Here is a 19,825-nt window from a genome sequence, read left to right on the forward strand (position 1 = left end):
AATGAGAAGAGAAGTGCCTAATTCTTATCCACTTTTTTTTTTTAATTTGTTTGGAATTGTTGTTTCAGATTCGACATGAGAATGCAGATATTATTCGTGACAAAACAGTTGTGCAGAAAAAATTGATTGTTTTGGAATCAAAAATTGAACAGCAAAAAGTTGAGAGAAGGAAGATTTTTAAGAACTCAAAGGTAAACTGACACGATAGGATTTGAATAATGGGTTTCAGCATTACATACTTCAACAGGTTGTATAGGTAGTGACGTCGACCGACGTTTCGGCCCCGTGTGCTTTGTAAGACTCCACTCCCTTCCCGACGTTCACCAATCATTCTCTGACATTTGTACCACCTTAGTATGTAAGCGCCATGTAAGTGTTAGAACAGCACATCACAGCTCCGGAACACATCCAGCCTTTCAGTTGCTTTTCTTTCTTTTTTATCCCCAAGGGAATCTGTTTTCAGCAGACTGCCTTGAAGCACACTGACAGCATAATTTAAGTAATTCTAAAATATTTAATATTCACAGAGCCAAACTATTCTGAACAGACCTAAAGTTGGCCAAAGCGGGCAATACTTGGAATCCTAGAGTGGTATTCCAAGACAAATAGGTGAGGTAGCGAAAAAGCACTGCTTTGATGGTATACATGCGTAACCTAACTCATGGCTTGTATTCCAGAATGTGTCCAAACCAAATCTCAGTAAGGTAATATATAGGCAACTGTTTTAATAAACGGTGTCCTGCGTGAAGCTAGAAACTGGTTCCAACGCAATCTAGTGGATGTTTCGCAACCATTGATAGAATTTTACGACAAAACTCCTAGAGATAGCAGCACCATCGCACAAATTAAATGGTATTAGTCTAATTTTCTCAAATATGTTTTAAGTTATGATTTATTTCTTGTTATGACCATTAAAGAGTACTAAATTTATTCCAGGATAGTTTAGCTACCATAAAGTTTGATTTGTCACACCGATATTTTGACATGTCCCCCAATATTTACAAAATTGATTGTATACAAGTTAATGGCGCCAAATGGGGGTCTGCCATATGTACGAAATCAATGAAAATGTGAGCTCTGTGCATGTGCGGAATTTGGGCAACAGATCTGCAATGGATAGCACACAGAAATCCGTTTCCTATAAATAAGGGACTGGCTGTGTCCTATCATGCACTAGGAATATGGTTAGGGTATAGGTGTTGAATATTCAACACCTAAACCCTTATTTTTGTGTCCTGTGATATCGGCCTTATATACTAAATTCATATTTATTAATTAATAACAAGGGAGAATGTGCCTCAATTATGTAAATATTTTTGTATGTTTACTGAAAGTACCCGGGGCATGAATTGAAATAATTCTAACAGTGGTTTGCTTGGAGTGGGGATGCTATGATGCTCCGAAGAGCGCACACTGCCGGCCCAGTCTGATATCATCACCGGCCGAGGTAGGATGTGCCAGCACCCGGGATTTCATCTGTTGCCATCGCTGATCAAGTAACTCAGTTTTCATCTGTATTTAATATAAAATGCTATTTCAATGTCCTCGGGGGCCTGCCTCGAGCGGCAGATTGCTTTAATGATAATTTCTTAACTCTTAACGAGGCTTTGAATCTGACTGCGTGTTTTTCAGTACGGCCACGAGGATGACCGGTACAACCCCTTAACTGATTCGTGCCATAGGGCTTTTCTAATAGTTTATTCCAATTGTGTATGTGAAAGCTGTACTCTTGCATGTGAATAAATACATGTTATGAAAATCCGGAGTACTTTCTGAAACATACCGACCATCTGCAGGTATTGTGTGTGGGATGCCTGAAAAGCCCACAATATCATCGCGTAGTGTAAGCATGCCTGATGCTGAGAGCAGGCTAGCTCCTGATACATCTGGTAAATGTATTTAAGGAGAGTCCAAATCTTGCTCCCCACACAGGTCATGTTATGCCCTGAGAGGAGTCTCCGCCGGGTCCATGTGCCCTTATCATATGGCGGGGACCATTACCGTAATTTTTCCGAAACGTGACCTTCTGCCGAACAACATTAGTTAGATGACAGTTTATTGATTTTAGACATTGGCGCCACACATAGTTATATTTTCTGATAGAATAACAGTTGAATATTTTTATGTATCAATTAAACTGTGCATTTTTAATTTTACTGAAAATATTTTTTTACGCAAAATATAAAAATAAAATGTGTGTTGATAATAAAATAGAAAAAAAATAATTTTTATAATTTTTTTCGACTCAAAGCAAACCTCAATTAATTAAGAGGTTGCTTAACTCAAACTAATGAAATTCTGTCAGTACATACCTCGAGATTTTTTTTTTTTTTTTTTTTTAGGTTGATGGTATTGCTTTGCCCTTGACAGAAGGGAACATGGATGACATTTTTCACGATACATCACTGGACACATCTACCGGAGAGTCTTCAAGAAGTACCCGGCCTTCTGAAGGATTTGAAAGGTTTTGGGCCACACATGTCACTGTTTACTATAGTGTTAATGTCAGTGGTATAGATAAATACTGTGCAGACATTCTGAATCAAATGCTAAGCTCACCCTGTTTAACGATTAGTCGCTGTTACTCTTATGGACTTTCATGTCTTCTTTTGAGTATAGTTTATATTAGATATGTATGTAGTTTTGATTCCTGTTTATATTTTAAGTCGCAATCTATGTTGTTTCTTAATCATTACTTGTCTGAAAACAATGTAATGTGCTTGCAGCATCACCATTGACTATTCAATGTTGAGGCAGGGGTTGAAAGAAATAACTAATCCAAAAGAGATCAAGGAAACTGTCAATATATTTGAGAAGGATATTTTGGAAAGAGAAGCAGCCATTGCAGAACTGGTCACTCCTAACCTTAAGGTAAGGAACTTCAGTAATTGAAGAGATATCAGAAGAGCTTCCTACCCAGATTAAGTGTTGTGTGCTGAGCTTAGGTTGGTATTCTGTAGTATTTGTTGTGTTCAGTTAGTCCCAGAATGGAAGGAATGAATGTAACATGCTGTTGCGCTGGGTAAAGTTGTTTAATGAATTGATGCTGTGCAACCAAGCATAGCATTTTGCAGCATACAACACTGACTATATCCATATTCACATGAAGTATGTATAGCCCTGGGAGTGACATCATGAAGGCTGTCCGAACTGGAAGTTTAGAGTGCAGTTATGCGAGTGAACTAACCTGTGTACTTCTCGCATACTTCCAGGTAGATATACATCACTATTTTGAAGAACATTTTGTTGGAACATGTAAGTAATGTAAGACTCATTAACTCATTTCACTCATTTTTACTAGGATTAACAAATTTAATTAAAAAATAAATATTCAAACATGTTTATAAGGAAGTTTAAACACATACATGCACACATATATTGATTGCAATGTATGAAACTAAGGTAGAATTTAAAGTAGGTTGCCATATATTTATGTCAGTAATTCAGTGTATGAAATTATTTATTTCAACGAAGCAAGCAGTTGGAATGAAATTTAATTATTAATTGCAATTAATGCTATGTAACATGTTTGGCTGTTTGTAGAGGTTAAGTTGAAACATCAAGCTGTGGGATGAGTCTATATAGTATATTCCAGGACACTATGTGGGGTGAAACTATTAAAATAAATATGCAATATCACACAAAATTTACTCAATAAGTTTGATTGCTTTTGGATACCACAAGGGCAAGTAAAGAATGAGAGTTGCAATAACATAACTGTGTACTACTTGACTTCAGACATGACCTTAGAACCCAGTGTTGGGCGTGAAGTTGGCATAGAGAGGCAAATACTGTTTGAAATCAGGTTAATGTGGCTGTTACACTACCTTTGCGTTTCCAAGGTCTGGGTAGAAGGATAATTATTATAGATAAGGCAAGTTAAGCCTTTTATTTAATTTTATATAGAGTGTCTTGAAAAGGATATATTTTTGAGAAGCATATTTTTTTTAAATGATTATTTACTTCCTTGCCTTATGCCAGAGAGCTTAGTGGGAGACCGTTTACAAACTAACTGTAATTTTGAACCTCTCGTGTAAGGAGAAACTCAAACCCATGAGCCTAAAGCTAAAAGTTGATTAGACTTACCTATACACCTAAGAGGCTGGATAAACAGTTTAAAAGCAGTTTTTTTGTGTAATGTTTAGAATTGTTTAAGTATTATAGCCTGATTGATTGTAATGATTTTTGGAATTAAAAGTATAATTATTTTAGTTTATTTTTCACTAAACAGGCTGAATTGCTTTAGCTGTGGTTTTTGTATTGCATTACTAGAGACAAGATTTTATGGTTTTATTTTCATGTCAATTTCATTTTTAAAACTGGGGATTTTGGTGTTATTTTTGTTTTTAATGAAATATATTTATTTAAAAAGATAGCATTTTACTGAACAAATATGGTAGGTACTTGAATGTTTTGTGATACCTACTTATTCCTCCAAAACAGTGTCATTTTGACTGATACATGATGCTCCTTTTCAATATAATGATTTGTAATATGCTTATTGCTTGTCTAACTTTACAGAACAAATAAAATAAATATGTTAAATATTTTTGTTTGTAAAAAATTTTCTAAAACTGTAGTGTAAAATTTAGTAACTAAAAACAGTTTAAAGATTTAAAAGAGTTTATGTTTTGCAATATTTTTTTAAATTAAATTGTAGTACAAATATCATGCTAAATAAATTACTTTCATTGAATTTAATTTTTGAAAGATTGGGTATTTGTCATTATAATTAAGTTTAAATTGAAAATGCTGATTAGTTTCATGTTGGTGCTTTTTAGTGTATTAACTTGAACTATGGTGTTATATGATGTATTAACATTCTTTTTGGTGGTATTTCAGTTTTATCGCAATTCACCATATAATCTTGTTCCTATGCATTATGACTATCAAAAGACTTTTCTCACAAAGTATTTAGAATAATTCAAATTAAAATTTACCAGATCTTCAGTAATGCTGTTATTGTTCAACTTTACAGTTACACTGTTTGTGACAAACAAAATATTTATTGTGCATAATGTGATTCATTAATATTAAAGTTTTATTAGGGTCTTTTAGGCAGAGTGTAAGTAAGGGTGCCACTATGTGATTATATGGGTGTAGAGACCTGGCAAGACTCCATCTCAGGGCATTGAGAGAATCAGTGTGTCTTAACAAATTTAATGCTTGCCTCACTCTCAGCTAGAAGGACACTATGAATTTAATTACTCGTTCAGTTTCGTGGGCTCTCAAGACATTGTACAAGCTTTAACGAGCCATGCCTATATAATGATAATATTTTTTAATATTTGGCAGATTCATTACAAGTAGTTAATAACTGTCTATCAGTACGCAACTGGTTTGAATGACAGATTAGATCATGTCACGTTATCGGCCAGTAACAAAGTGGTACAGAGGAGAGCAGCGGCATCACGTCCACTATTGCTGAGTGCCACTGGTGCTAGTGTTGCGCCAGCAATGACACATATTAAAGACAAGTTATAATAAATAAAATATTACATTAAGTAAACAAAATACTGTTACGAACGCAAGAAACGAGACTGTGATGCCAGGTTCGCAGCTGGCTGGCGGCCCTGCACGGCCATTGACGTAAGGCATGCCACGCGTGCCTGGTCGGATTACAAGGGTCGTCGCTACCCCCGTTCCCTCGCTCCGCTCCCTGCGCATCATCCTGCCTCGGCACTGTTATCTATCGCTAAGTGGCCTTAGGAATTCCGCGGGCCGCTGCATGGAGCAGCTTGAATTGACACCGCCCTTCTTGACTGTTAGGGCGTCGGATTGGCCCGGGATGACATGACACGTCACAGCCGCTCTCGTCAGTTTGAGAAGGGCGCCCAAGTACTTAAGCAGCAACACTGGCCGCCACAGAGAGTTGAGCGACGGGTGCCGCGTGAGTCCCGTGACAAGTCCCGAACGGAGTGTGCCGTAAGTGCTGCGAGTTCCGCTTGGAGTTCTGCAACAAGTCCCACGACAGGTGCTGCGTAATTTCAGCGACGAGGGCCGCGTGAGTGCCGCGAGAGTTCTGGACAAGTTCGGAGAGTGAAGGGAAGTGCGACATCGTCGAAGAGAGTGAGAGAGACCCCCCCCCCTTCCCCCTCGAGAGTGTGCGACTGAGTGGCGCAAGACTGTGTGTGGACAGGCGCGATGTAAGGGAACCACTGTTGAGCCTAGCTCCAGTGAGGAGTGTGAACTGTGGATTTTGACAGACATTGAGTAACTTGAGAATAAACATTTTTAAGTGCCAGTGATTTGTGATCGTACATTTTTAAGTACAGTTAATTTAAATATTAGTAATTAATAAAACTGTGATAAAACTTAATTGGGCTAATCCTTACAAACCCAGTTCTCCCCGCATTATAAATCGTAACAATACTTTATTACTAAACTTAAAACAACTAGGTAAGTAATAAAATGAAAATAAATTATATTAGAGTAAATCTTGGTTTTGATTATTTTCCATAACACTGAAACACTTAAAATGATACACAATAACTGAACACTAATTAATTCATGCCACACTCACACTGCTGCCAAACATGTTTGTTGTTCCAGCACGCTATTTAAATAGTCACCGGTGCACAAGCACACATATACAGTGATAAACACACAGACTCAAAGAGGTTATCTGGCATAAGGAAAGAATGAGCGATAAAAGATTACATCCATTATCATCATCATCATCATCATCATTATCGTCATATTCATCTTATCCTCCTCAGTGAAATGCTCTAATTTATTTTTATTAATTTAATCTTGGTAACTTTAGCTGCACGTAATCAATTAGCGAAAATATTTTCTAGTCTAGAAAGGGCTGGATGTAGTGAGTCTTCTTCTCTTAAGCTCTGTCATACATCAAAGCTTGTACGGGACTATTGGGCAGGCAGGTGAACAACAGGAGAGGTTGCGGTCCAAGATACTGGAGACCAATAAGGCATACAAGGATGCTCAAGTGGCTTACCAAGAGACTAACAAGAGGTTCATGGAGGTCCAGTGCAAGAGACGCTCCATGTTCATGAAGTGTTATGAGCACGTCAGCAAAGCACTTGACGACATCTACAAGGCAAGTACTCTCATCGCCAATTAAGAGTAAGGGATGGGGGTTTTGTCATGTGTTTACATCATTCTCCAAGTTATTGTGATTGCTGCTCATTTTTCTCTTCGCTTAAACACCATCTACATCAAAGAACCTCAAGTCCTAAAGCACTCTTTCTTACAGTAATAGCTTTGAGATAAGTACATCAGTTGATAAATTGACATTTTGGCTGAAATTATACAATCCTAAGAGCATATATTATTGTAAATTTTTATTTAATTTATTATGTTATATATACTGTATTAATCTAATCTATTAATTTTACTATAAATTGTTTCAAACCTGTAAAACAGATTGGCAACTAATAAAAACCCCTTTAAAATGTAATTTTTGAAACCATTTACTGTTTCAGTGTCACAAATTTTTCTTTTTAACTGTAACTTATTGTTTTTTAAGTGTACTACCCTAAAGATGAGTGACTATGTGTCATCAAAAAGTCAGTGTACAATGACCTGGCTGTATCTCAAAAGCCAGAATATTCATACAATGAAATTCATTATGAAATTCATTGAGTTTGGAGTAATTATGACCAGTCAACTTCTTGAATTATATATGTTGCAAGGGGAGTTTTTAGATCCCAACTAAACCAGCACTAACTACCCACAGATCACAGGTACTTAATTAATACAAATTACTGTGAATATACATGATTAATTTAGATGTGAATCGCAGTGCGGACACTACTTATAGGTTATAGAAGACAAAACACCAAAACTATATTTAATCTCGCTGCTGCAAAAATGGGAGCTTGGACACCCTCAGAAGGGTCAGGTGTTGCCCAAAAGCCCCGGCCATAAGTCAAATTTTTCGTAGTCCCAAACTTTAGAGAATGACACAAAAAATGTGAAAAATATTCTGAATCCTTATATATTTTCCTTATACCAGCTGCGAAAATTATTCTAAGTTCAATTTTCACTTTTGAAGGGATCCCCCCCCCCCTCTTTTTTTTACCACCCTTCCTATTTTCCTGGAACAAGTTTAAATTACAAGCAAAACTTTTGTTCTTGAATATTGAGTATGATCTTGGATGTGTGACAAGGACTGTGTAAATATAATACAAAAAAACATACTTATGTATCTAGTACTGCCACAAACCTTTTAATAGCTTACTGTTATAGCTCTGTGTTTTTGTGCCGTTGTTTTTAAAAGAAGATTATGTTTCAACATTGAGGCTATTTACTATACAGGAAATGGGCTAAAGTGTATGAAAGAATGAATGGGTTTAAAATGTGATATTGTGGTCATTAAGAGATGGTAATGATTGAGGAGATGAAAATGTATCACTGACAAAATGAATGGGTTGAGGAAATGGGAGTATCCTGAGAAAACTCACTGGTGCAAGGCAATGTTCGCCACATTTCCCAATTGCAAAAAATAATGTTCCACCCCATCCGGAATCAAACCCGTATCGCCTTGGTGGGAAGCAAGTGATCCAATAACTCGGCCACCGTGGTCCCTAAAGTGTACAACTGTTCACATACTATTTGTTAGTTCATATGATCACGTTACAAGCCATTGAGGGCACGGTGAATGGTGTTGCTCGTGGCCGACTGTGCAGGACATCACGGGCTCGCTGGCCGGAGTGGCCATGTTGACGCTGGAGGACGACTGCGACCCCTACAGCGGCGGCACACAGCTGTGCTGCATCGTGCCGGGCAAGTCCTGCCTGCCCCTGGCCAACCTGTCGGGGGGTGAGCAGACCATCCTGGGCCTGGCCCTCATCTACGCCTTCTTCAGGTACACACACACCCTTTCAATCAGTTGCTAGATGCCTTCCATGGCTTTACTGCACATGTCCATGGGAACAATTTAGACGTATTAATTAGTTTTTTTACTACCTGTAGTATAGATGAATTAGCAAGTGGGTTTTCCGATGTTGGCGACTCTGAGTCTGGGAAGATGGCGGACATGTGCAGTACATAACATTGGCGACGAGGTGGTTTTTTTATAATAAGTTCGTGGTTTCTCGGAAGAATGGCTTCGTTTGGACGTATGGACGAGTTCGATGAACGTTCAGATACAATAGGGACGTATTTGAAGAGGTTACGGCACTACTTTGACGCGAATTCGGTGCCAGAGAGGAAACAGGTGGCGGTGTTGTTGTCTGTGATCGGGAAGACGACGTTCGGGGTTTTGTGTGATTTGGTGTCTCCAAGTGAACCGGGAGATAAGTCGTTCGTAGAGCTAGAAGAAATATTGAAAACTCATTATAGCCCAAAGACACTCGTGATTGCAGAACGGTTCAAATTCCATGGGCGTATCCAAAAAGGAAATGAATCGATATCCGAGTTCTCAGTAGCCATTAAGCACTTAGCACAAACATGCAATTTTGGCGCGTTTTTGCCGGAGGCTTTGCGGGACCAATTTGTTAGCGGCCTGCGCAGTTCAAATATCCAACAAAAGTTAATTGAAGCAGAATACACGTTGGACCAGGCCTATGCATTGGCAACGACACTGGAGCAAGCGGAAAAACAACAGCAACTGTTCCATGTTCCTCAAAGTCACAACAACAATTCCGGGCCTCAGGCATCGTCGGAAGAAGTGTATAAAGTGCGGGTGCAACAAAAACATCAGCCGGGGACGGGAGCATTTGGAACTAGTGTTGGTCAACGGGAATGCTATCGGTGTGGTAGTAGGGAGCATATAGCGGTAGCGTGCCCATACTCACAATACAAGTGCCACACCTGTTCAAAGGTAGGACATTTGGCTAAGAAATGTCGCAAGCAGAAGGTGGCCGCAGTGTGGGGGGTGGCAAAACAAGACTCAAGGGTGCCCATTGAGGGGAACAGAGGGGGTGATGGCCATAGCAAGGAAGTGATGGAGTTGTTTAACGTACAGCACCCGGAGGGGGTGGCTTCAGTGGGGTACCAGGTACTGGTTAGGGTGGAAGGTAAACCACTGGTGATGCAAGTGGATACCGGATCGGCAGTAACGTTGGTGTCAAATGAAACATACTTAGCAAACTGGCCAAACTTGCAGTTAAGTAAATCGAAGGTCAAGCTGCGGACATATTTTGGGGATGACCTACCAGTGAAAGGGGGTGCTCAAGTGGAAGTGGAATATAAGGAACAGAGGAGCAGACTTCAGCTATTAGTGGTGGACTCGGGTCAACAGCGGCTTCCATCACTATTGGGAAGGGATTGGCTCGGTCATATTCAGTTGGACTGGAACAGTATTTGTGCAGTGAGTGTTAGCCAGATACATCTGGGGCGGGTACAGGAGGAAGTGCTAAGGGGGCTTCTGGATAAGTATGCGGGAATATTTAGTGGGGCATTTGGAGAAATTAAAAATTTTGTGGCTAATTTTACACTCAAGGAGGGGGCCTCACCAGTTTTCCTCAAGGCAAGGACGGTACCATTTGCACTTCGAGACAAGGTGGACAAGGAGCTGCAGAATTTGGAGAAACAGCACATACTGGACAAAGTGGAATACAGCAGCTGGGCGAGCCCACTGGTCATTGTCCCAAAGGCGAACGGCGAGGTAAGAATTTGTGCAGATTTTAAGGGGACTGTGAACCCTAGAATTGAACTAACACGCCAGCCACTCCCAGGCATTGATGATGTGTTTGCATCCGTAGCTAATGGTAGGGTGTTTAGTGTACTGGATCTGTCTAATGCATACCAGCAGTTGGTCGTGGGGAAGGAATCACAGGAATTGGTGACAGTGAACACCCATAGGGGCCTGTATAGATACCGTAGGATGCCGTTCGGCTTGTCGAGTGCTCCTGGTATATTTCAAGCGGTGATAGAGCAGATGTTACAGGGTATTCCAGGAGTGGTGGCGTATCTCGATGACATTCTGATTACGGGGGGTTCAGTGGAGGAGGGGTTGGAGCGACTAGAAGCAGTGTTGGCGAGGTTGCAAGAACAGGGTGTACAGGTTAAGAAACAAAAATGCCATTTCTTGAAGGAAGAAGTTCAATTTTTGGGGTATGTTATAAGTAGGGAAGGTATTCGGCCAGCGGGCGATCTACAAGAGGCAATTAAAAAGGCACCGGTACCTACCACGGTGACACAGTTGAAGGCGTATTTAGGCTTACTCAATTTCTATGCCAGATTTGTTCAGGGAATGTCAGGCAAGCTGAAACCGCTGTACAATTTATTGGCAGAAGGAGCAGCATGGACATGGGATGCCAACTGTCAACAAATTTTTGAGGAAAGTAAGGAATGGATACTTCAGGCTCCAGTGTTAGTGCCCTTTGACCCGCAGAAACCACTAATTGTAGCTAGTGATGCCTCACAATATGGAGTGGGTGCAGTATTGTCGCACAGGATGCCAGATGGCACAGAACGGCCCATTTGCTTTGCGTCTAAAACCCTGTCCAAGGCGGAGCAGGGTTATTGCCAATTGCAGAAGGAGGCGTTGAGCATCATCTTTGCAGTACAGAAGTTCCACAAATACTTATACGGTCACCATTTCACGCTGTATACGGATCATCGCCCGTTGACAACGATTTTTGGACCAAAGAAGGCAGTTCCATCTTTGGCCGCAGCCCGGTTACAGAGGTGGGCTCTTCTCCTGACGACCTATAACTATTCCATAGAATACAAAAAAGGAGAAGACATGGGTAATGCGGATGCTTTGTCAAGGTTACCACTGGCCTACGAGCAGTCAGTGGAACAAACAGTTTTCCTGGTACAACGGGACATCCCAATCAAAGCGGAGGAGATTGCGAAGGAAACGGAAAAGGATGAAGTCTTGAAAAGGGTAAAAAACTATACTATGTATGGATGGCCGCAGCATAATGAGGTGGCAAGTATGAAACCTTATGTCACCAGAAGGGATGAATTAGCGATAGAAGATAATTGTATTATGTGGGCGGACAGGGTTGTGGTTCCACAAGTATTGAGAGAAACAGTGTTGCAGATGTTGCACGAGGGTCATCCGGGAGTAGTGCGGATGAAGATGCTGGCTAGGAGTTATGTTTGGTGACCAGGTATGGATAACGAGATTGATGATACAGTAAAGAAATGCACAGCCTGCCAACTAACTAGGCATAGCATACCACAGAAGTCTTGGGTGCCGTGGCCGGAAGCTTGTCGAGTGGGGGAACGAGTGCATGTGGACTTTGCTGAAAGGGAGGGAAAAAGGTTGTTGATCTTGGTTGATGCCTATTCTAAGTGGGTGGAAGTATGGCCAATGCAGAGCACGGTGGCAGAGAAAACAATTGAAAAGTTGCGAACGGCTTTTGCAGCATATGGCTTGCCGGAAAACCTGGTGGCGGATAATGGGCCTCAGTTTCGCTCAGAGGAATTTCAGCAGTTTTGCAAGGCAAATGCCATCAACCTGCAGTTGACACCACCGTTCCACCCCCAATCCAATGGAGCAGCGGAGAGAACAGTGCAGTCAGTAAAAACAGCCCTTCTGAAGCAAGCAGTGGAGAATGGTCTAACGGGAGGGACACTCTCCCTGCAGCATACATTGGATAAGTGGTTATTTGCATATCGCAACACACCTCACACCACAACGGGGAAGACCCCAGCGGAAATGTTCTTAAAAAGGAAGCCTCGTACACAATTATTGTTGGTGAAACCAAACTTGCCGGAATATCATAAAAAGCCAAGTAGGCTGAGAGGAGGGCCAGGACTCAGGTTTAGTGTACACGATCTGGTGTGGGTAAAGTGCGTCAGAGGAGAACAGACTCGGTGGATACTGGGAAGGATTGTAGAGGTGGTGAGCATGGTTACATATAGAGTCAAAGTAGGGGAAATAATAAGATTTTGCCATCAGGATCACTTAAGGAGGAGTCACTTGCAAGAGGAGATACAATTCCGAAGCTGAAAGGGGGCAGCAGGGGCAGTGAGTGGTACCGGACCGAGGAAAATCCAAGGGGAGGAGAAATCAGAAGTGGGGGCAGCATCTCCACCAGGGGGACCAGCGACAACGAGAGCAGCAGAAGGAGCAGTGGAGAACCGGATAGAAGAAGGACCAAGCGAAGCTCCGAGCACAGTAGAAGATAGTGAAGGGGAAGAGTTTAGGGGCTTCGGTGAAGAAATAACTGTTTTACCCACCCCGAAATTGTTGGCACAAAGGTGCAGTGGGAGGGTGAGGCGTCCCCCTAAGCAGTGGCAACAATGGTAGGGGAGGTGCTGAAGTGAACAGAAGTGATAAACAGTGCAGTTGGGGAAAAAAAAAAAAAAAAAAACTAATTTAGTAGGGAGGAGTGTAGTATAGATGAATTAGCAAGTGGGTTTTCCGATGTTGGCGACTCTGAGTCTGGGAAGATGGCGGACATGTGCAGTACATAACACTACCCAATGTACATAAGAAATTTTTTTCAATATTTAAAACAATTTATTTTACTAGTTTAAAGATGAGTAAAATAATTAAGGATGGGTAAGTTTAAAAATTGTTATCTGTTGGACTGCCAACCTCATTCTTAAAATTTACCCCTGAATGACATTTCTGTAGATAAGATGTTAGCTTCATTATAAAGAAATTTTCTTATGAAAGCATTAATATTTGAAACATAATTCATATTTAGTTTTAACTCGTTTGGACCCAGAAACAAAAAAATTGGAAACACTGCCTATTTTACCTATTTAATTATATTAAAAAAATGTCACATCTCTACTGCATCTTTTCTAATGAAATACTTTTTTATTCATTATGTTGTTGTGAGTGAAATTATGAATGACTATGCAGATGCAGTAATTAAGTAAGTTGAAATAAATTAAAATTGGTCTTAATTTAGACATAGCTTGTGTTGTCTGAAAATTTTACTCTTTACAATTAAGTTATGAGGTTTAGGTACAAAACAATAATAGGCTATTTCAACAGGCAGCAGTAGCGGATCCAGAGGGGGGGCTAAGGGGCTCAAGCCCCCTCCAAAAGCATCTGGGTCCACTATTGTTTTAGTGTTTACCTTGTAAAGCCTAGCCTCAGCTGGGTCAAGCCCCTCCCAAACCAAAATCCTGGATCCGCCACTGACAGGCAGTGTGTTTCAGTTAAAGTTGTATGTAAGAGTTGCTGATACAAATAAAAACAATTTAATTAGGAATGCACTGAAATTTCAAATTAATTTTATATCAAAATACTTTATATATTATGTTTAAGAGTTCCTAAGGACAGGAAAAAAATGAAAAACAGGAAAAACAAAATTAAGGGAAATTGACAACATTTTAGTTACAAAAGAGTATTAGTAATTTTTAATATTGTTACGAACGTGAGCAAGGCCACGTCACACGCAGGTGCAGAGCTAGCTGGGCTGCATCACATGCCGCCGTAACATGAAATGTGCCGTGCGCACCTGGGTCGCCTCTTCCTCTCCCTCCAGCCCTCCGCTCCCCTGCGGCGCTGTTAGTTTGACATCCGAAACCTGACAGCTGCGGAGTTACGCGAGCCGCCGACACGTGTTTCGAGAGATTTATGCCGTCATGTTGGTGCGGAATGACGCGTCTGGCCCCAGCCGCGCTCGTGAGTTCCAGAAATGGCGGCTGATATATAAAAAGAGGACATCGGTCTCAGCAGGGAGTTCAGAGAGAGAGTTCAGGCGGGTGCCGTGCCGCGGCGGAGCTTCCGGGGCGATAGTGCCGCGGGTGCGGCAGAGTGGCGAAGTCCTTGGACGAAGGTTCCAGGGCAGAGAGTGAGTGAGTTCAGTGGAGTCGAGAGTTTTCCCGCGGCGGAGTTTCCGGGCGATAGAGTGGTGAAGTCCCTGGACGGAGGTCCAGGGCGAAGAGTTTAGTTCCGGGTTATAGTGTCGCGGGCGCGGCGGAGTTCCAAGCGAAGTTTCGAGCGAGGCGTCGAGTGGGATCTCGGCGAAGGCAAGTGCGGCGACAGAGTTACGCGGCTGAGATCCACGAGGGGCGCTGCGGCGAGAGTTTAAAATCTATTAATTGGGCTATCCTTTACGAACCCGCGGTAAATCGCAACAATATTATATAGTAGGTATATTAAATAATGTCAAGAAACTGATTTGTTTTTTGACTCGGGACTGCGAGCGCGCTCCGATCACCAATCGAAGCAGAGTTGCGCAGAGTTGCAGCCTTAGAGGGGCTACCAACAAAATAAACATTTGATTAATAAACTTGAATAAAACTCAGCTAGATGGGTCATGGCAGAAAGTAAAACATGTTGTGAATTTTAGCGAATAGGGATAGAAACGTAATGCACAACCAAAATTACGAAAATAATCCATACAATTTATTGCTCAGAATAAATATGAACTTGTATTAACCTTTCACATTTGTGATGATACAATTAAGGGTACAAGTCATTTAGTATTTGAGACTATTATTCGACACATAGTCATGACAAAATATACGCATATTATTGCATCAATAAACGTAAAAGTTTATATATAATCCCGCTCGTGAAAATGATATACCATTAGCAACGTATCCAAATATATTACACGTACCCGAAGAAAATTTATTATACAGAGTTAACGCCGTACGAGACACCTACATTACTTTCATTACAAGCATATAAATTCAAAACCCTAAACAACGTTTACAAAGCAAGCAATTCCCTAAATTAAACTAACATATAGAACCAACACAATTTATTACACAGAAACCGAAAAGGTCAAGCTAACTGCTCCTCGCGAGGAGATTCAAACAGGGTGCTCGTGCTTGTGGTCTGTCCGATCCAACGGCCATAGCCAAGTAATAAAATAGAGCAACTATTTACGGCCAACAGTAATGAATAAAAAGTACGTTTGTACAAGCACGGCCAGTCAAGGTAACGAATACTTAAGGCAATTATAAGAATGAGAATATTAAATTTGGGGGTGTCGCGCCATGGTTCGGGTATGGCGCAGCAGTCATGCTTCAAACAGAAAATTAACTCCAAAGCAAACTAAGCAGACACAGGAAACCAAAATCAAATTTTTAAAAGAGGCGGCCGAAACAGGATTTAGAATATAGAACCCTAACCTCAGGAGAATTTAAGCTACATAAACAACAAGAGCATGGCCACTTCACTCTAATTTAAAGTTACGACTGCTTAAGCATACATACCAAAACCATGTAGCGACACCTCCGGACTGGAACAGACCCGAGGCCACAGGGGGTCTACCAATTTATAATCGGCGAAGGGGAAGAAAGGAAGGGGAAGGAGGAGGCAGAGAGATAGGGGGATGGGAGTGGAGGCACTCGGCGGCGCGCGGTTTGAAGTGGCATCCACTTCATATTAAATTGGTGTTCCATTAATGTGTACCTGATTTTTAATAACATTAATTATCGGAAGGGTTAAAAACTGGTAAAATTCATAAACCGCTTTTAGTTTTTTTACTGCACATTTACATTCCACAAGATAAACAAGTGATATTCTTTTATACAAAGCACTCTATAATCTTTACTCCTACATATAAACTAGAAACTGACACCATATTGTTTTTAGTCTCCTTCGTTTTATTTACTTAAGAGCAGTACAATGTAATTAACATGGAACACATAACCTAACATAAGTTTCATGATTGAGAATCACTCAACAGCATTATTGTTTGTTTTCCAACAAAAACAACACTGTATATTAATTTTAAGCACATTCACGTATATATGGTCTTATAGCCTTATTGCAGTCAGTGAAGTACCATTGCAAAGGTTGATCAAACAAATTTATTAGTTTTTTTTTTTCCAGGCTTGGAGTTTTGGGTAATTTAGTGTTAGAGATAACCTTGGAAACTGCATACAGTATTTAGTAATAAAACAATATAGTCCACCCTGCATTTGTTTTGTTTTTTTGTTGGAATCTGTTTTTATAATAATGTGTATTGTAATATATTTTTTACCTTACCAGATAGTCTGCTCAGACAAGGAAATAATGTTAGGTTGAACTAGAAAACAAGTAGAACTCAATAAAATTGGCTGAAGTAATATTGGGAACCCTGTATTCCTTACCTACAGTTTATCTCCAGTAGCAAACATGAAGCCGGTGAGAGGCAGCCAACTTACATAAGTGTTTTGCCATTTCCAGTTACAACCCTTCACCACTGCTGATCCTGGATGAAATAGATGTGGCGCTGGACAACGTGAGTGTTCACAGAATCATCAGGTACCTGAAGAAGAGGTCAGACACAATACAGACAGTGTTCATATCGCACAAGGAAGAGCTGTACGGCACGGCACAGGTTCTGCTTGGTGTGAACCCTAAGGTGAGTTGACAGGGTCTCTACAGGACACGAAAGTCGTGAAAAAGTAACAAAAAAAGTCATGAAATAAACAGTTACAATGCTGGAAGTCACTAAACTTAAATATTTAGCAGCCTTTTGCAAACCTGAATTTTTTATGTATCATTTTTGCTCATAGCAACACATTAAGTATAAATGGTTGGAGACTTTCCGTTTATATCATGTAGAGATTATCCCTGAAAATATTTTTAATTTCTCGTTTAAAAATTGTCATGTTCCTGCAAATAGTATAGATCTAGTTTTTTGTATTATGTTTATTATGCTTTTTATATATAAAAATGACCTTGTAATATTAAAAAGTTGTTAGAAAATTTTATTTTAAGCTCTTGAAAAATTCTTGAAAGTGGTTCACCAGGTAAAAGTAGACATCCTAGTTAGGAACTAAACTCAGATTGTAGGGTAACTATAAACCTGGCTCACATGATTGTAAATTGCAGGGAATGTCTTGAAATACACATAAACAATGAAAATTTGGATGTACCTAAGTCATTGAAATTCGAAAACAGAGGCTCATTCAAACAAATCTAAATCAATAACAAGCAATCTGAAAGTGTCGCAGTTTAGTCAGAAAATTGTAATATAATAATCATGTTAGCTTAAAGTTTTTACATAATTCATTTGCATAACTTAAAAAATTTATAAAAATATTTCCCCACTTGAGTTTAGATTTTTTTTTTTTTTTTTTCGTGACTGAAGTCAAGAAAATATTGGCATATTGTAGAATTCCATGTACAGCAGTGTCGCTATGGAAGGTTTTTCTGTATAACTTTTATAGACAGTAGATTTTAAGGGCAATGAAAAACAAAACACATATCAGTCAACAACAGCAATGATGTTTGTTAGCAAACATTTGTTGGAGTGGGCTAAAGTATGGCTTGTTATATGTCTGGCTAAATATGCACTGTATTTACCCCAAAAATGATATGATGGTTTTTACCAAAACTTCTAAGACTAAAATTGGGGGTTGCATTATAATCAAAATTTGTATCTAACCACTGGAAGAATGTGAATTAACAGTGAAGGGAAACAGCTTAGTTGGAAAACTACATGCTCTGCATTGAACCGTAATTGTTTCACTTAAACCACTTAAGACTGCTATCAATTACTGCCTCCTGAACCTCTGCTTAGTTTTAAAACTACTCAGTGTGCCCATAAACTGCATCACTTATGCCATTGCTCTTGTTTATGGCTTCCTGAACCTCTACAGAGGGAGGAAGGGGGTGTCAGCAGGCCTGACAGATGAGACTGGATAACATTGTGGTGCAAAATATCTAGGTTGGCGGCGTGGCAATGGGCGGGAGCCCGGAAGTTTGAGAGGTTATGTTGTTGGTTGTGCAGTAAACAAATGGCGATCATGAGAATCACGACACATCTGGTAGTTAAGGATTATGTGCAGACATAATGTGGCGATGATGATTGTTGGAAGAAGTGCATGCGAGAATAAGAGCTATGGGGCTATAGCATGATGGCTACCATTGGAGTGATTGAAAAATTTGTGGTGGGTCGGGACACGTAGAAGTCATATCGGGAACAAATTTTGTTTTATTTCATTGCAAATAAAATTGACTGAGACGATGCAAAGCGTGCAGTGGTGTTTTTTCCAGATTGTAGGTTGGTGCTTTGCAACTTGGTCATGTGTTTAATCACGCCTAACAAAACCGATGTGGTGAAACTTAGTGAAGTGTTTGCGAGGCTCACGGCGCACTTTATGCTGAAGCCCAGCGAGATCATGGAGATGTAAAAGTTTCTCAAATGGGATCAACATGAAGAGGAAGGTAATAGTTGTGTATTTGGCAGAGTTGCAACACTTAAGTACGCATTGCAACTTCGTGAATCTGGAACGAATGTTACGGGACCGGCTGGTGTGTGGAGAGTGTCGGCGAGGGTGGCACAGCACACCTTGTTGGCAAAGGATAAGCTCACTTTCAAAGATGCTGTCGATATTGCCATAGCGCCAGAGGTGGCAGGAAGGAATGTGTCGCACTAAGAAGTGAGACATGTACAGAGGTAAGTCCACTTGATGGCGACAACAATGCAGTTTTTGCTGTGGCAGGGGAAAGAGGTACAGATTGGGGCAAGCAGATGAAGCATGTAGCAGCAAAGAAAAAAATCTCCAGAAATTCCACTTAAACAGCCTTGTTGGCAGTGTTCGGGACCCCATTCAGCAGAATCTTGTAGGCATGTAACAACAGTATGCATTACTGTTCCAGGCAAGGAAAGGGAGGAGGAACAGTTCACAATGGTAGGTAGCCCATGCTGTCTGATATACAATGGGCCTTAAGAAGCAAGAGCAAGATGGCACATTGGCAGTGTACAGTTTGTATGACCTTCAGGTGTTGAAAACTAGAGCACCAATAGTTGTAAATCTGTTGCTCGATGGTCACAATCACAGAATGGGAGTTGACACAGGGGCCAGTTTTTCAGTTACCAGATAGGAGACCTACAAGTCGGTGTGGCTGGAACAGCCAGTCTTGGGCATTTGTAACATTGCTTTGCACACATGTTTGCAAGAACAGTTGAAGGTAAGAGGGACGAAAAGGGTTGAGGTGAGAGTGAGCAGCAAAATAACTTTCGATACTTCCCTTGTTGGTAGCTGAGGA

General features: G+C 40.5%; 1 protein-coding gene across 3 annotated transcripts in view; it reads left to right on the forward strand.

The window, feature by feature from the left end:
• Positions 1 to 19,825, forward strand: part of LOC134540903 (structural maintenance of chromosomes protein 1A-like) — a 151,457-nt gene that overhangs the window by 114,893 nt on the left and 16,739 nt on the right. For all 3 annotated transcript variants that reach the window (XM_063383972.1, XM_063383989.1, XM_063383981.1), the window contains exons 18-23: positions 69 to 191; positions 2,343 to 2,464; positions 2,727 to 2,871; positions 6,881 to 7,060; positions 8,652 to 8,830; positions 17,012 to 17,189. In XM_063383972.1, coding sequence (XP_063240042.1) covers positions 69 to 191; positions 2,343 to 2,464; positions 2,727 to 2,871; positions 6,881 to 7,060; positions 8,652 to 8,830; positions 17,012 to 17,189 — 927 coding nt within the window. The remainder of the gene's footprint in view (positions 1 to 68; positions 192 to 2,342; positions 2,465 to 2,726; positions 2,872 to 6,880; positions 7,061 to 8,651; positions 8,831 to 17,011; positions 17,190 to 19,825) is intronic.

The sequence above is a fragment of the Bacillus rossius genome, chromosome 1 (genome assembly GCF_032445375.1).
Source record: "Bacillus rossius redtenbacheri isolate Brsri chromosome 1, Brsri_v3, whole genome shotgun sequence".
Classification (NCBI taxonomy): Eukaryota; Metazoa; Arthropoda; class Insecta; order Phasmatodea; family Bacillidae; genus Bacillus; species Bacillus rossius.